The sequence below is a fragment of the Gobius niger genome (assembly GCF_951799975.1).
Source record: "Gobius niger genome assembly, chromosome: 9".
Lineage (NCBI taxonomy): Eukaryota > Metazoa > Chordata > Actinopteri > Gobiiformes > Gobiidae > Gobius > Gobius niger.
The window spans coordinates 26,525,912-26,544,102 of record NC_136860.1 but is presented as its reverse complement, the minus strand read 5'-3'; the positions used below and the strand labels follow the sequence as shown (position 1 = coordinate 26,544,102).

At 40.8% G+C, this 18,191-nt stretch overlaps 1 protein-coding gene across 1 annotated transcript in view; it reads right to left on the bottom strand.

Annotated features, from left to right (window-relative positions):
• Positions 1-18,191, bottom strand: part of epha6 (eph receptor A6) — a 320,275-nt gene that overhangs the window by 203,226 nt on the left and 98,858 nt on the right. Inside the window, exons 4-5 of the mRNA XM_079563391.1 lie at positions 3,368-3,523; positions 932-1,267 (exon numbers count right to left, since the gene is read on the bottom strand). Of these exons, the coding sequence (XP_079419517.1) occupies positions 932-1,267; positions 3,368-3,523 (492 nt within the window). The remainder of the gene's footprint in view (positions 1-931; positions 1,268-3,367; positions 3,524-18,191) is intronic.

Genomic DNA, 18,191 nt, shown 5'->3' with positions numbered 1-18,191 from the left:
GTTTTTGATGCTCTTTTGTTGCTTTTTCATCACATTTTAGTCATGTTTTTGTCACTTGTTGGTTGTGTTTTCATCCTTGCGTTTTGGCGCTTTTTTTCAAGAAGCTTAGGTTAGGTTCAGTTACTTTATTTATACCCGTGAGGAAATTCGTCTTGCAATTCTGAGAACTAGTCAAAACATTATAAAACACATTATACAAGGATAAAACATCATACATATTTAAATAAAAAGCTTGTAAGTGCTCCAGATACTAAGAGGATGTGCCTTTGGTACAAATACAACTGAAATTTAAGCCACTGGACAGTAACAAAGATAAAAAGTCGTGTCAGGGGCAATTTGATCCCTACTTGTTTATCAAGGAAAGGGCAGCGGGAACAAAACTTTTCCTAAAACGGTTCGTATCGCTAATTGGCATCAAAAACCTACGCCCAGATCGAAACTCTGAATGCAAAGCATGCTCAGTGTCTTTTATGATGCTTCGTACCATCCTCTCTAACTGTTTATCGTGCAGAAAATCCAAACTGGTCTGAGGCAGGCCGATGACTTTACTTGCCCAGCTGATTCAGGGTGTTTTTTAAGGGTCGCTAATATGAATGCCCGATAAAAAAGTGTCATCACAGTTTTATCTACATGAAAGAAGGACAGTTTCCGACGACAATACAGTCGTTGGTGACCCTTTTTTACAAACAACAGCACAGTTTTCATTAAAATTCAGTTTACAATCTATAATTGTTCCAAGATACCTGTAGGACTCCACACACTCCACTGGTTGTCCCTTTATAACATGTGGGAGAGCGCTCTTCCTAAAGTCGATGATCATATCTTTTAGCTTTTAGATTTTAGGTAAAGCCAAACTGGAGAAAGTGTGTTCGCCTCAGGTTAAGGTGTGTTGTATACCCCTACAGGAAGAACAGGAGGATTCAGTACTCACCCCCCTGGTCTGTGCTGACTGTGATAATGGCCACCGGACGAGGGAAGGAGCTCAGGTCGGACACTCCGTTGAGCGACTCGATCTCAAAGGTGTAGTTGGCGTGAGCGGAGAAGTCGGTGACAGTGACGGTGCCGTTGGTAAGTCCTAGTGGCCGGGGCAGAAACCGCAGCTCCTCCTCACAGATGTGGCACTGGTCGGGCTCCGGACCACAGCGCTTGCACAGGACGTTGTAGGTGAGGTCCCTGCGCCCCCCGCTGTCACTGGGAGGTGACCACTCCAGCAACAGGAACGAGTCGTTGAGGTTGAACATTAGGTTACGAGGAGGAGATGGAGGACCTGCACACAACAAGGAGACATACTTTTTGTATACAAAGAATGTTTTTCAAAGTACTTTACCAAACATGTAGATCAATAAAACACAAACAATCATTCTAAAATTAGATTCAATGTGAAGAAGGTCAATTGTTGGCTGCTATGCATGAAATAAACATACAAGACATTTACAATTTTTAGATCCTTGAAGAAGAGTGCCCTGGTTTTTCATTTCTGTCGCACACGTTGTTATTTTGCCAGCTGTGCACCAAAAGTGGCTAACTTCTTGGGCATTATCTTAAAAACCTTGAGAAAAACTGGGAAGTGCACTGGCAATGGATACGTTTAGCACATCGTGGCTGCCTCTCAAACTCTCTGCCGTATACAATGTATGGCTCTTGGCTCACTCAGACGCATTCACTGGGTGCGTTTGTTCATGGGGGGAGCATTCTGCTGGAGCAGGCAGCAGCTGTCAGCCGGGCCGACTTAAAAGACCGAGGGGAACTGCAGGAACCTGTCCTGCCAAGCTCAGCCCGTACAATGGGATTCTTCCCTCTCCCAGGACAATTCCTCCAAGTCCCACCTCTTTAGACAGGACTAGATCCTTATATCAATTAAAAAAGTTAAAACTTGTACCTACTGATAAATTTATTGTCAATCTATTTGTGCTTATGTTTTGCTGTAGAATCAGCAGATGTTTTAATGCTGTTCTCTGAGGACAAAGACTGAACAAAAAACACAAATATTAGAATTAAATAATAGCACTTTCTGTATTAATTTGGAAATTGCTGATTTCATTCATGAGTTGAAATCCAAAGCATTTAAATGTATATTAAAATGTTAGGATTACACTGTCAACCTGACACACTGAATTAAGTTTATATTTTTGTTATTAGTCCTAGTAATGATATAATCCCAAAGTGCTATCAATGTGTTTGTAAAAAAAAAAAAAAACATCCCAAGAACTGCTTATCCTCCGCCTCAATCTCACAACATAAGCCTATAGAATGACAACAACCTACAGTCTTTCTCTTCTTTATCTTCCTTTGTCTCCCTCAGCTCCTCCTCCCTTGCTTCACCCAGGACAGTCCACCCACAGCCTCGTCCCGCAGAGCTGCCCCACCGCCATCAATCAGGCCCATTCTCCTCCAGGGGGGTAGATGGTATCGGGACGCTCCCCTCAGTCAGGCCCTCTCTCTCTTCACTTTTATCGCACTCCGGTGACACCCCTCTCTCCCGCTGCAGGTCTACAGTCTTTAATCTCCATTTCTACTCTGCACTTGAAGGAAATTGTTTATGGGCCGGGCAAGGAGAAAGTCTTGTGTGACAATGCATCACCAGAGAGAGGGGCTCTGCAGTATAACTGCTCACAGAGGACATTTCCTTGTGGCCACACGGTTTAAACATGCACCAGAAGAGTCGTGTAGCATTGAGGCAGAGTTTTATTGCAGTATTTCAGCAGTAATGTTGCTTTGGGTACAAGCAAAGGAGGATCATAAAGCATAGTCATTCAGAATTTTTTGCATGACTTTCATCTAACAATATTCACAGTTATACGCTGTCTTTCTTTAAGATAATGCAGGAAAATCCCCCCCATCAAGAAAGTCCTTTGTGCCTCTCTTAACAACAGCGTATGTGCCTCACAATCCCAGCTTTCTATCTTTCTACAATTTGTATTGCACTCGTGCAGTTCATTTGTTTAAAATGTCACAAAGGCTGGCATACAACGAGAGACAAAAGTTATTTATCCATCTGCATCTATATATAGATCTAAAACACTGTCTGCAAAACCCCCCATTTTAATTTTACCCAGCTCCACAGTCTCCTTTTAGTAAGTGCCACTCCTGTGTAATAACATGTCTCTGTGTAACAATCGCAGACAGCTCCAGTCTCACCCTGGTGAGCTCTCCACATGTCCCCCGTCTGTCTCACTGACAGCCAAATGGATTTTTAATTAAAGGAGAATTAGTCCAGTTAAACTGTAATTTAATGCAAATATGAAGTTGTAATGACTGACTCTGAATCACTGAACAGACGAAGCGCAAGAGTGTCCCATAAGCTCACGCGGATCACACACTTCTGACCCTGTATCACACAAACTGATGAAAGTATTGTTTCACTCACGTGTACAGGCCATGGTGGGCGGGTCTTTGTCAGCCCGGTAGAAGCTGGCCTCGCAGCGGCACACGGCAGAGCCTTCAGTGAAGCTGAAGCTGTTCGGAGGACACTTGGAGCATTTGATGTTTCCAGCAAACGCCTTGTAGAAGCCCGGGTGACACGCTGAGACAGAGACACAACGAAACAAAACAATCAGGTAAATCTGTGCCACTCAGGTATGTTGTGTTATCCAATCCAACTGTGTTTCTATGGATAAACAAGAGTTTCCAAAGTGCTGCACAAGAAAATACAATATTACTAAACCAGAAGCAGCAGTAGCATAATAAGTTATCGTGTGAGTTGTTAGAAGCTGTGACACAAAATCAAAGCCATTGGTTATTTCAGTAAAAATGTGGGAGGCAGCAATGAAGCTTGATGTGGATGAACAAAGCAACGACAATCAGAAGTGACAGGTGTTAACCAAGTGGTTTTAAATAAACTGTAGTACACATTGAGAAGAGCCCAGCATTTTATTCAGAGACCCCCCCACACACACACCCACAATGGAAGCAATTAATATTATCATTATCCAATCCAACTTTATTTATAGAGCACTTTAAAAACAATAACGCCGACCAAAGTGCTGAACACAGCAGTAAAAATGCCATCATTGATAGACAAATGAACAGTAAAAATTCAAAATACAAAACATTAAAAAGTCAAACTTCTCAGGCTGTGTTAAAAGCAAAAATACAAAAAAAACAAAAAAGAAACATGGTGTGTTTGAATAGAAGGTTTAAAAAGAACAAGTGACTCAGTCAGTCTAAGGGGCAGTGCATTCTGCGGTTTGGGACCAGAAGCAGCGAAGGAGCCTCTAGTTTTCCTTTTTGTTTTGGGAACAGCCAACAAGGACAGATCTGCTGACCTGAGGGCTCGTGCAGGGCTACAGGGCTGCAGCAGGTCAGACAGATACTGAGGAGCAAGAGGAAACAAATAAAAGAATCTTAAAGGGACTAGATGCAAGCTGGTCATATTTATACTCACTACTGCCACCTCAGGTCTTCTATATTACGCTCGTGCATGACGGCACTTCGGACCCAAATGAACAACTTTTTGAGTGCAGGATTTTAAGGCAGTTGTGGTGAACGGGTCTGGGCTCATTCTACACATTAGGACATGGCTGGAACATGTAGGGGGAGGTAAATACTTAATTTTAACATTTTTAAACTCTGTATAGTCCCTTTAAAGTCAACACGGTATGAAATGTCATATTTACATCAAAATATTATTCTGTTCACTAATCAATAATTTTCTTAATGGGCAAGAGGGACTTCTGTAGACAGGCCTTTACTAACCAAGAAAGAAATACACATTTGAAAACAAAACACAACAAAACAGACTATTGTGTATATGAAAAAATACAATACAATACAAAATATATCAATAAAAATGACCCGTGCTTAAAACATGATACACAAGCAATTTAAATGTAAATAAGTGTCACTCTCTGATGTATTACATAGCAGTGCATTAATAGCCTTCTCACTTGTGCTCCATTTCAAGAAACACTGGAGAAACATGACCCTCCTCAGCCTCTCCTCCTCATTGCCTTACTCAGAAATTTAACATACACATTCATTACATCTTCTACCTGTCAGGGTCTACGTGTGCCAGTTAATCTCTCAAAGCTCCACATTTGTCTCTCTCCCTCTCGAATTACAATACTTTACTGAATACCGAAAGCACCAAACAAAGTTTTATTGGACCTGATCAATAAATAAGCCACACTTGTGTCACAGAAGGGTGTATTTAAGTGCCCAGCCTCGAGGTTCCCATTTGCTGCTGTTTGTCAGTGAGTTCATCGATTTAACAAGGCGACACAGGCCGGGCCGTCTGAGGGATTCACCTTGAAGTGCCCACAGTCTCTGAGCTGTGAGCGCGTCTCTGCTGCTGCTGATAAATGAAGCTGCGGGGGACAAGGAAGATCCCCGCACCGCAGCGCTCACCAAACACACAATTAGGACAAAGACAACAATGGGAACGAGGGGAACATGTTTAAATATAGAAGAGGGGAATTAGTATGATAGGAATATAAAATGATGTGCTAAAAATGTTATATTGTTTTGCGCTTTTCTTGAAAATAAAAGCACATGACAGCGGCTGGACCTCCTCTTCCCACATTCAGGACTCTGAGCCCTGTGATCCCATGCGCCCATCACACAGTGTCTTTAGTTGAACCGCTTTCAGGGAAGACACTGCAGGGTCTAGCTTCATCCACCAGGCTGTCAGGAAGCTAAACTCTCACCCTTCTCTACCTAGCCTGGTCTTATACCCTCGTACTCGTTTCGTACAGAGGGGTGAACTCCTTTTAAAGTCTGAAACGATTGGATCTGATTTCACCCGATCGCTAAACTCTTGGGGGCCGACAAGGCTTCAATTTTAATTTCTGGATATTTGGGAGACGAGCCAGAACGGATTGGAAAGCTTCCTTTACTTTCGTATAACGTGACCTTAGGGCTGGGCGATTTTGGGAAAAAAATGATCGCAATTATCTTCCTCATATGGATCGAGCTTGATTTTCGATTCAATTTTATTTTGTCATAATAAATTAAAGCAGTAGAGGCCATAAGCGCAACTGCAGGTGTAGTAGCAAGTTACGATTTTTTAACGTATTAATTGTCTTGGAGAGCAAATACTACGCTGACAGGAAAGGCGAAGGGAGAGAGGGTTACTGTGCATCCAATTATACAATGGAAATATTTTTTTTTCACTCAAACTTGGCGGTAAAGACTGTTTAAAGTGACGTTAGCCCGCAGTTAGCTTTGCCCGTTAGCATGTTAGCTTCTTCTTTGTGATTACATTAGTGTGTATTGCTTTCTCCACACCGGTGGCAGTCAAGTTGCAAACATGGTTTTCTGGCCAGAGACACCAGGGGGCGATGAAAGACCCTCCAATCATCCCATAAACACTTGTATTACCCCCACAGGGACTACGAAACGGATTTATTAAGGTAAACACGTTACTTAGTACTGCTTTAAATACATCTTGCTGATTCATAAAATTAGATACACATTTTATTCTAACCTCAGCTCAAACAAAAACAAATGCCTTCATCAAGTCTTACTTAACGCACAAAAGTCTTCCATTGTCTCGTCCAAACTCCCAAACTAGGTACTGTTTGAGCCAAAGACATGGCTGTAAACCTGTAGATTATTAAACCCCATGAGGATTAGTGAGATCGACCAAAGTAGAGATTGAAATTTCGATTACATTTCGATTAATTACCCAGCCCTACATCACCTACAACACCTGCCTCCCCTGCTCGCTGAATGGTAGGTTGATATTCAACCGATGTAACACTGAGATCAGACCCGGACGTAACATGTAGGGAAATGATAATGGCTAAGGCCAGACTATTCTCTACCCTGCCTCTTTCTGCTTCAACCTTCATTCACAAACTGTGGTCTATATTTTAATATATTTTGCTCTTCATTGTTAGCACAGAGGGACTGAGAGTGATATAACTTCAATTCTCTGTACACTATACTTGGCTATAGCACAGCTTGATTAAAGTGATTAGAGTAAGCTTGATTGAGTCTACATTACAATGAGACAAAGGGGATTCAAACAGAAAAAAAAAAATCAATGCCCTCGTCGTCAAATTATACATCAAAAGATCCTTTCTTATTGAAACGCTATCGCATGGTCTATCTGTATCAGTGTGATAAGAGGCGTGCGCTGCGGCGGACCAAGGCTGCGTCTGTCATTAACCTCTGATACTGATGTGTCCTTGAATCTGCCCCCCCCCCCCCCCCCCCGCACCCACCCCCCTTCTTCCTCCGTACATATATACACCCCCTCCCAACCTCTCCCCCACCCCACTGGGCTCTGTTTTTAGACCGTTCAACCTAATGATGCCGCGGCCCGACCTCTGCTGAACGCTTTGACTCGCGCCCTGCACCGCTGCGATCCGTCTGCCCCGGGCCAATGGATCCAAGGCCACCGCACACGAGTATACGGACACGCAAACGACGGCGGAGAGGTTACACCACGCACACGCTGGAGATATGCAGGGGGCGAGTGTAGGGAATTGGCAAAGCTGGTGACAAACGGCGGAGCTGACCGGAGCGGACAGCACGTCAATATGAGTGAGACCTGGATATTTTGACTGAAGACAGACAAGCGAGCACTTAAAGCCAAATCAAATGTCGTGCTTTTTTTTTGATGCCTCAAGGTCAACGTGCCGCACCTGGTCAGCGAAAATGCACTTACTGGTGTAACCTAGGGCTGCAAAAACTAGTGGGGTTGTTCTCTGACAGGTTGCAAATAGATTATGTTAAGTGTGAAGAACAAGTTTTAAATGTGATGATGTTCTGGTGTCATTTTTAGTACCTGTCGTTGCCTTAAAGCAGTACTAAGTAACGTGTTTAACTTAATAGATCCTTTTCGTAGTCCCTGTGAGGGTAATACAAGTGTTTATGGGATGATTGGAGGGTCTTTCATCTCCCCCTGGTGTCTCTGACCAGAAAACTTTGCTGCCACCGGACCGGAGCAACCAATACACACTAATAGAATCACGAAGAAGAAGCTAACATGCTAATGGGCAAAGCTAACTGCGGGCTAGCGTCACTTTAAACAGTATTTACAGCCAAGTTTGAGTGAAAATAATTATTTCCATTGTATAATTGGATGTACAATATCCCTCTCTCCCTTTGTCTTTTCTGCCAGCGTAGTATTTAGACAATTTAGTAGTATTTAAGACAATTAAAAAGTTAAAAAATCGCAACTTGCTACGACACCTGCAGTTGCGCTTATGGCCTCTAGGGGCAAGAGTTACTAATTACTGCTTTAATCTGATAATTATAACCATTAACCTCTTACCACCCGCCTAAACCAAATGCATTCTGTCCTCTTTGGCTATTATATAGGCCTGTGTAGCACCTCATTTGAATTTTTATTTTATTTTTTTCAATTTTTGTCACATTTTTGTTGAATTTTTGTCACTTTTTGGTTGAGTTTTTGTCACATTTTGTTGAATTTTTGTCACATTTTTGTTGAATTTTTGTCACTTTTTTGTTGAATTTTTGTCACATTGTTGTTGAATTTTTGTCACATTTTTGTTGAATTTTTGTCACTTTTTGGTTGAGTTTACAATACATCCTTGCTTTTTTCTCATTTTTTGTGGCTGTTTTGGTGCTTTTTTCCCAAACTGGAGAAAATGGAATCCGTTCGGGTGGGAGTTAAGAGGTTAAAATTGCAATTTTTTATTTGTTTGCTATTAATCGTGACAATATTAAAAGGTGTATGAAGTGGGTGTTTAATTGTTAACATGCACATGAATGTATGCCCCACCTGAACTGACCACATTTTCTCCAGTTTGGTTGTATCCAAATCTAAAAGCTTATTGACTAGAAAAGGTGTCAAAACAGTGACAAAAAGAAGACCAACATGATGATGATCAAAAAAGCGACAAAAATGTGATGAAAAAGTGACAAAAAAAGCAATGAAAAGGTGACAAAGGAGCAACAAAAATGTGAGGAAAATGCAACAAATTGTGACAAAAAGGTCATGGAAAAAGTAACTACAGATGTGAGGAAAACGCAACAAAAAAGTGATGATAAAAAAAGTCAAAAAAGTGACGTCAACAACGGGAGGAAAAAGTTTCGACCGGGGTCTCCAACCTTTTTTACCCGGCGAGCTACTTTTACACAACAAGTACGTCGGAGAGCTACTCATGCTTCAAAAACACTTATTAGTATTTCAAATAAAATGACTTGAGTTTAGTCCTTTTACTTTACACTATTGACCAAACTGTTTGCAGATTGTGTTCAGCATGTTCAGAAGAAACAGAAAATGCACCTAAAATTTGAGTTATCACGTGTGTAGAGATGTAGAAAGTCTTTGGCGAGCTACCTAGAAAGGCCAGCTCCTAGCTCCCGAGCTACTGGTTGGAGATCCCTGGTTTCAATCAATTTAGCATCTTTAAAATGAGGCGTTACCCTGGCCTATAGGCTGTGAGCTCCAGCCGAGAAACTTTTACAGTTGGGTGAAACCGAACAGGAGAAAATGCGCTTGGTTAAGGCGGGGGAAAAGAGATAAACATGTTATGTCCAATACATACTGTGATACATAATGATATATTACAACAACCTATACCTTCCAATCCCATTCCTCTTTCTTTTTCTAATATACAAACTGATGGCAGAGATCTGTTCCCAATGTGTACATTTACAGTTGTTATTTATTAAAGGAAACCGTCCTGTTTGCAAAATGCATAACTGGCACCAGCTGTATTATAGGTATATAGCGATATGAGCTTATTATCACCTGAATATTTCATAACAATACGTGAAAGCATGTGCTGAGCTAGACACTAGCTTACGCGCTCACCAAATAAAAGGCCGTTTAGGTTTAGAAATTCCTTCCAGTATGAAGAATATCCACATTGATGTCTTCTTTACCGCACCTGTAAATACTGATGCACGGTGGTTATGTCTGAAGCAGCGGTGTGTGAGCGAGAGGAGAGGCATGACCAGAAGTCGGTGGGGCGCTGAACTACTTGGAGCCCTTCTGCCCAAGGTTAATGAGGTCTGGAAGTGGTCCAGAACATCTCCAAGATCCCCCCCCCCCCTTCCCAAAGCCCCATCCCAGAGGCCGAGCGGAGAGGCCCGCACTGGAGCTGAACAGCTACAGCACACAGTGTGGTTAGTGCTTCACTGTCCATCACTCCCATCTGTGTCCTAAATTATACAAGGCCACTAAGTGTATAGAGAGTTATCAACCCCGTGCAAATGTGCGCATTGCAGGAGCATGCTAACACCTCATTTCCTTTGGCTAATAGTGAGGCCATTCCCGCTAAAAGACCCAATCACATCCAGGAAATGGCCTTAAAGCTCCATCTACTTTGCTGTGAGAGCGAGCGAGAAGCGCAGGAATGAGCAGGTCGGAGCGCGGACTGAAGCCGGCGATGGGGGTCCCTTTCTCCTGCGGGTGCTCGGCGAAGAAGAACAATTCCAAGAGGAGCACAATTCTGCAGCATTTACTATCAGAACCACATCAACAAATGTTGCAGAATAGTTCAGCTCTTGAAATCAAAAAAGGCAGCGAGGTGAGCGAGGAGGCCAAGCAAGGGATGAGTTGCAGAGATGGGGGAGATGCAGCCTGGAAAACGAGTGGGAAAACGGAAAAAGAAAAGAGATCCTACACTTTTAAATGACTAAAACGGATTATAACGTTTACATTTACCCTTATTTTGAGGTTCTGATTGTCTTGTCTTGTGAAGAGTTGCACATATATAAAAATGATCAGCCAAACTAATACAAGAAAAAGACCCCATAGAGATAACTGGATGATATCATGTTAAACAATCCAACATTATACATCTCTCAAATATATAAAGATACGCACGTTTTTAATTAATCAACACATTTCTGCTTCGTCCCATTATTTGCTGTAAAAAGCCCTCGTACAGGGAAAGACGTGCCGCTCTCACTGAATTAGCCAGAGTGACATCTCCAGTCAAGATAAATTGCCTGCATCTCTTTATAAGCCCTATACACACACCAAAGCACCTACCAACACTTTGAATCGAATGAAATGCCACGTCTCTCTTTAAGCGTCTCTTACAAAGCAATAGCGCCGACACTTCAGTCTCCTCTGAATCATTACACATGTAATCAGGGGCAACACTCGCAGCCTCTCCAAATGAACAGCAATCTCTCCCTCTCTCTCCTAACTCATTTTTTCCCCCCCTCCCAGACGATGAGGCGCTATCAGAGATTTGCACTGCAGACTCGAGAGGCGCTTCGACCGGAACATTTCAGCCCAGGTTTCTAGAATGTTGTTTCTTTAATTAAGCGACATAAGAGGAGCGAGCCCCCAGGAGATAAAAGAGACAATTAATTTATTATAGAAGTATTCACACTTTTTACCTGTAAGGACCAAGACAAAGCGAAGAATGGTTTCCTGTAAAATAAACAACGCTAGTGTGGAAGACAATGCAGGTCCTTTTGCCTTTTTTCTAAATGGGAAACACGATGAACAGCAAAATGAAATGATTCGCAGGCCAGGCTTTTATATGAGGATTAATCTTCTGTCCCCCATGTCCAACCCAAAACTGAATACTATACATAAACAAGTTTAGATAATAGACCTGTCTTACAGTGGTATAGTCCAGACGCAAAGATCTTCTGGGGCATAAATCGTTCTGAGGCTCAAACATATTACGCAATAGAAAACATCTACTGAGAAGTTTCACATTTCAAAATGATACAGAACTTCATAATGTTCCAGTTTCCACTTGAAAAAAACAAAAAGAAAAGCACATCTTACCCAAAGTCTGGCACAGGCTGTTTATCAGTCCCAACCATATGTTTATACTGAATATTTATAATTCTTTGCATAGACTCCCTGTTTCGTTTAGACTTTTTGGCTCTCAGACATGTTTACAACCTGGCATTTCGACTTTGGTCTTTAGAGCGAGCACAATATTGTAGTCTCTTGTTTAATCTTCCTCTGGCTGGCTTTGTGATTTTAATCTCAGATGACATTTAGAGATCAGCGGATCTCACACCACAGGAAATTATTCAAACGTTGACAATGTTGTTGCATAATGAGCTGAACCTAAAAACCACACAAAAAAACAAACAACTGGGAATAACTTAAAGGGCATGATGGCTCCAAATTTGGATTGATAACTACTACCAATACTGTAGGAGTCAAGGCCGTGGGAACCCAGGGTGCTAAGGGTGATGCAGCATCTTGTCCCTCAGCACCCCCTAGCTAAAATATCTTGCCACGGCTCTGGTAGTAGTAGTATTACCAATAGATAATATATCCTAGCCTAGAGTATATCAGAAAAAAACACTTTACTTACTTGGGCCAATTTAGGTGGTGGGCAAACACAATTGTGCACTACAATCATTCTTTAATCATTCCTTACTTTACCATTTTAGATAATTTATTACAATATTCCAAGATATATGCATGATATTTGATAGAGCAACTTTTTAATATATATATAAAAGCACAACCTCAACCGAGTTAGGCTGAAATATATCACGTTACGTTCTCTTTCCATTTTAATTTGGTCATTAATTTCCCGTTCTGCCATAGTCCGCCATACTAATTTAAAAACCATCAATTACATTTGTGATTTACCTCAGCTTTAATTAAGTATTTAATTAGGTATTTGGTGCACAGAGTCGGGATCGTTGCGGCTTTAGAGAAACACATCGACCACAAATCCATTACAAAGAATTCAAGACAAAGGACAAAATAAGCCTCTTAAATGCAAGCTATTTTTACCCACCATTAACAAAGATAATCAGGGGGACTAATCTCCATCGCACAAACACATGACCGGAAAGAATTTCAAGGAGTTCTCTTACACTACCTGTAATGAAATACTTCAAAAGATACGCATCATATGGACATTAAGTATCTGTCTCATGTGTGTGCCTCAAAGTAGAAGAAAAACATAGTAGACGTTTGAGCGGGAACACATTCTTTTGCATTACACATTGCATAGAGAACGTCAATGTAAAGAGAGAAATTGACCTGGAGCTCCCTTTGAAGGCATCAGTGAGAATGGCTCATCATCCCCTGATTTCTTAAAGCCTTAAATTCACACTTTAATTGAAGACTTTGTTCGGGAACTGGCACTTCCTCCAGTGCCTCCGAGATTCCTCCTCACAGGTACCACATGCACGCACACCTGTAGCGTGCAATATGGATATTTAGATGCATCTGCATATTTTTAATTTGCAGCAAAAACAACACTACAGAGAGCTGTCTTGTCAAATGGGGGAAGTCGATAATTTAGTGCACTGTAAGTGAAAGATAAAAATGATGAAGGGAACTGTGTAAAACTCAAATGTTATTCAAAATTTGTTCCTTAGGAGGGGGAAAAATTCAGGTGCCTGTTGAAAGTATATTACAAATAAAAGAGTAGATTTGTTCCCAATCTACTTTTAGGCATTTTTGTTTGCTTCAAGCCTTTCTTTATACATCATTTGCAATGTGGGGGTTTTGTACATGGTAGTCATGCAACATATACTAGCAAGTATGAAGCTTCATTATGCATGAAAAGATTATCATATGTATTATAATAGTTAGTTTTCTAACATTTCTGAGATTGCGACCCCAAGAAGTGACCCTGCAAGTTGTGAAATGTGCTCATAGTTGAGTTTGGACCACAACTAACAGTTTAATTTAGTGGAAAACAAAACGAGAAAAAAAAAAAGAAGAGAGGAAGAAAAGTGACTTAATTTGAACAAGTGGGTAAGAAGACAATGCCATTTCCCAGTCCTTTATATTATATTTTTTTGACAAAATGTGTTGTTTTGTAATAATAAAAAACAAACAAACAAACAAACAAACAAACAAAAATCAGGTATAGGGCCTTTAAGTACTTCTTAAAGATGCAGGTTTCATTTTGAATGAGGTCTGTTGTACTGTACAGGTGTGCACAGGTAAATGTAGGTAAAGACAATTTTTGATACCGGTACTTTAACGGTACTTGATTTGCAATACAGATCCCTGAACAATACTTTTTCGTTACCTCAACTAAATTATTTGTCATCTAGAACCATAAAACAGATGAATAATGTTAATTTATTCCTTTTCCATTTCCAGTTCCTTTTCCTCCCAAATTATCCATATTTTTTTCTAAATTTTCCCCTATATTTCCCCCAATAACCAACAGCATCAAAACTTGAATATAAAGATTTCATATTTGTTTTCGGTACCTGCTTCCGATACGTACCTAAACCTTTTTTTTGATACCATACTGGTATCATTTGACGGTGCCCAGCCCGAACCACAACTAATACCGTTGTGCAGTTTTATCGTTTTATATATATATATTTTATATACCTCACTAATCAAGATCATGTTCTGCCGAGCTTTCTTCCCATCAAATGCTCATTATGAATCAACAGGTGTCAGCATTATCTGTGGTGTGGCATTATTTCCAAAGCAGTAAACACTGAAGTATCCAACACTTTCAAGAAGCAGACAAACCAATTTACTTATAAATCCAGCTACGTCTTTTATTAACAACACCCACTGAGCCTCATTGAAAAGTAATCACACACTTATTGTTCAGTACTTAACTAAGGAAAACACAAAATTAAGCTACTTACCCATAATAACGCGCCACAAATTTGACTATACAGACAACGCGGGACAGCGCTCAGAGTCACCCTCGCATCTACAGTGGCATTATCATGCGCCCGATCTTTTTATAGACTGGAGAGGTCATCCCTTTACGGCTGCGTTTATGGTGCATCTGAAGAGTCCGGTGTCAGACGAACTAACAAGGCGGTAAAGCTTTCCAACAACATCGCTTAACTGAGAGAAGGAGCACCCGGGACGTCTCTAAATCTCACCAGAGACAAAACGCTGCTGCAGGAGACTTAGGGCGCACTGTAAAACAACGAGGGCTTTATGGGCCATTGTTTTAATAATGTCCCACGCCGTAAAAGAGGCTGCGAGCTTAAAGCCACACTGTGTAACATTTCACCCAATGAATACTCAAATATAAGCCGTTATTTCATTACGGCTGTTTTGCAGAGTTGCTTTCTGTCGTTTTTTTGGTCTCAAAGAGACCAAAACCGATAAGTGCTGAATCCAACAATAACAAGCATAGTGTCACTAGCTAAGAGGCTGGAATGGTTTATACCTTAACAGAGTACATGTTAATGGACACCTAATGAATTTCTTATAAGCTGATGTTAAGATTAACGTGACCAAACCACCCCTCTCCTTCTGACTGACGCTGGCTGTACACTCTGCATAAATTAACAGCAAATTTCCATTACCAGAATTAGCATAAAGGCCTTTTTTCTCGTGCAAAATAAACAACCGCAGTGTTTTCTCTGTAAAAGAAAAAAAAAAAAAAGAAAAAGAAAAAATAGGAAAGCCCAAACAAAAGAGGAAGATAATGATACAGCCGCCTTTTGGAAACACCGACAATATCCATAATGGAGCAGCAGGGAAATTAAAATAGATAAACTCGTCCTCTGCAGCACTTTGGGTAAGTTCTCCTTTTAGGCTCCAACACAAATCTAATCAAGTGGATTCTACAATTGAGGAAGTAACAGCCTTTGCACGGAAAACAAAACGAAACGAGAACAAAAAAAAAGAAGAGAGGAAGAAAAGAGACTTAATTTGAACAAGTGGGTATGAAGACAATGCCATTTCCCAGTCCTTTGTCGACATATTTTAGTTTTTTGACAAAATGTGTTCTTTTAGTGAACATTTTGAAGAGAAATTTGTCTCTAGATCTATATAATATGGTGTGTGTAATATGAATATATTATTTTACTGAAACTTCATCTGCATCTCCCACACAAAGCACCAAACCTGTTCCTTTAGCACTGAATTTGAACAATATGGGGCTCTTTCAAACATACCTGACCTTTACTTAGTTATTATTTTTTGTGAGTCAAAACTATTTCAGATGACAGAATTCACACTGCCTTTGTGATGCGCGTTATCCTTTAAAGACTTCTTGTTATTGGTTGAGATTCATGAGGTTAAGTGGAATTCTTAAATTTCTCAGGGATTTCATACGTCATAACAAGGAGACAACAACTAGAAACGTGTTATTGGGTTGTCAACAACACATGGAAATCAGATTGAAAAATGACAATTACAAGAACACTTTATGGCACTGCAAGTCACACGGCAATGACAAACTTTCCTGAATATTTAACAAGTCGACTAACAAGAAAAGTGTGTTTGTTTATGCTACAAAATTCCGTTCCATAAAATGAGGCGTCAATAAAAAGAGTGAGAGAAGATTTCGCACGTCATCGTGTGTGGGTGTTTTGTGGCGACAGACGCTAATTCAAAGACAAATATGGTGGCACTTTCTCAAAACGCATTTGATCATTTTTGTGTCCTAGTTTAAACTTTAAACACTTCACGGCTCCGTATAAAGATGTCAGGTGAAAAATACAATGTGTGTATTTCACAGGCATGGAATGTTTCACTTCTTTTAGCCCCAGATGCCTTCCTGAAGACAATCAATGTATCAAGTTTTGGCCATGGTAAAGACAAGTTCACTGTAGGATTCCTGCTCATGGGTTGTAAAATGTCATGTATATTGAGGATAAGAGGAAGTAACAAAGAATGAGCTGACAGTAACTCAGACATAAAGCCTGCAGGTGCTGGTCTTCACCAGTAATGAAACAGACTGACAACCATATTGGCACACGGAAGGCATCTCTAATCGTCTGATTTTCTTATTTCTTCACTTTTCAAAACATCTGGCCATTTTAACTCCCCCAACATATGTTGTTTATGCTTTTAAAGTTTTTAAAAGTTGTCAACTGGACTGTGTTGTTAGATTTGAGACTGCGAATGACTCTCAGAAGCTACAACATAAGCCTGTTTGACATGAGGATCCAGCGGTCTTGATTTCAACCTTTAGTGACAATTAATCTACCTGCATGATTTTTTTTTAACTAATGTATTTATTTATAATTTGTTGACTGTATTTTTCTTAAAAGTATACAGGAGGATTTTCCCGAATTTTAGGAAAGAACCGCCCTCTCCACTTTAAAAAAAAAAATGCACATGCGCAACGCTCTACCTGCCTCCGAGGAGGAAGAATCTCCCAAAAACACTCTGGTCTTGTTTCTCTCTTCTGAAGCCTTTCTCTTCTTCTCATACACTTCGAAGACACTTTTTCTCTTGCGACCCTCTGCCATTTTCAAATGACTCGGTGCGTTCTGCGAGCAGCAATGAATGGCTAACTGCGTAACTCACATAGGCTTGAAAGTGCGCATGCGCAGAAATTAACAAGGGGCGAGCACGCACGACGGCCTTACGTAGGCATATCACCAGAATGATTGACAATTAGGAGGACCAATCGTCTTGATGATCCACCCGGAAATAGCAAATAACATCCTCCGCTATACCTTTAAGTACTACTCTTGTTACGGCCCCAGGGCTCCAGTCTCCCTCCTTTTTGCATTAGTTTGTGTGTGTTTTGCCCTTTCCTCCATGTAAACCTGGCTGTGTGAGCCCTGGCCTGGGATTGGAGGACTCGTTTCAAGCTTGGTTCTGGTTGGCTGCTCATCCCTGGTCCCGATTGGTGCACTATCTGAACACCTGGCCAATCAACCGCCTGGTGCCACTACTACAAAAAAGCCACACTTTCGGACATTTGGGGCTGCTGGTCCTGGTGGCCAGTCCGCCATTTTGTGTATGTGTTCCGTCGTGTCTGTATGGACTTTGTTTGTTTTCTAGGAGCACTTGTTTCTAGTTAAGTAAACCTAGCTTGTGTCTCATTTTGGCTGTCACTCGTTTTGTTACACTTCGTACTCTAACTTATGTTGGAGACACTTGCTAGCTTTGTGAAGTTTGCTTTAGTAACTTTGTTTTGGTTCATCTTTGTAGATACTGTAAATAGCCTTAGTTTGGTTATTTTTTGTTACTCTCTTGTTAACCTTACTTTTTACATCTCCTTTTATTAAATTACAACTTTAACCTTTATACATCTTGGTTTTTGCAGAGCTGGGTTGTAACACTCTTTTTTGTAATGCTACCCTATTGCATGATGTGTGAACCGGTGCAGAGAAGGAGCTGAGCAGCAAGTATATGGTCTGATTTAAATCTGCCACCACTGATCAACTTTATTCTCTCAAATAGTAGGTTTAAATGAAACAATTTTGTCGCGTAAGAGTCCTCATAAATGTTCTGTTCTCCTCGAAGAATACTTTCAACAAAACACATTCTGTGAATGCATAAACCCTCCTAAGAAGGCCTTGGTGTAAGACTGTGTCTTGAGGCCCATTGATCTTTACTGAAATATAGGACATAGGTTAATGCGCTACTTACT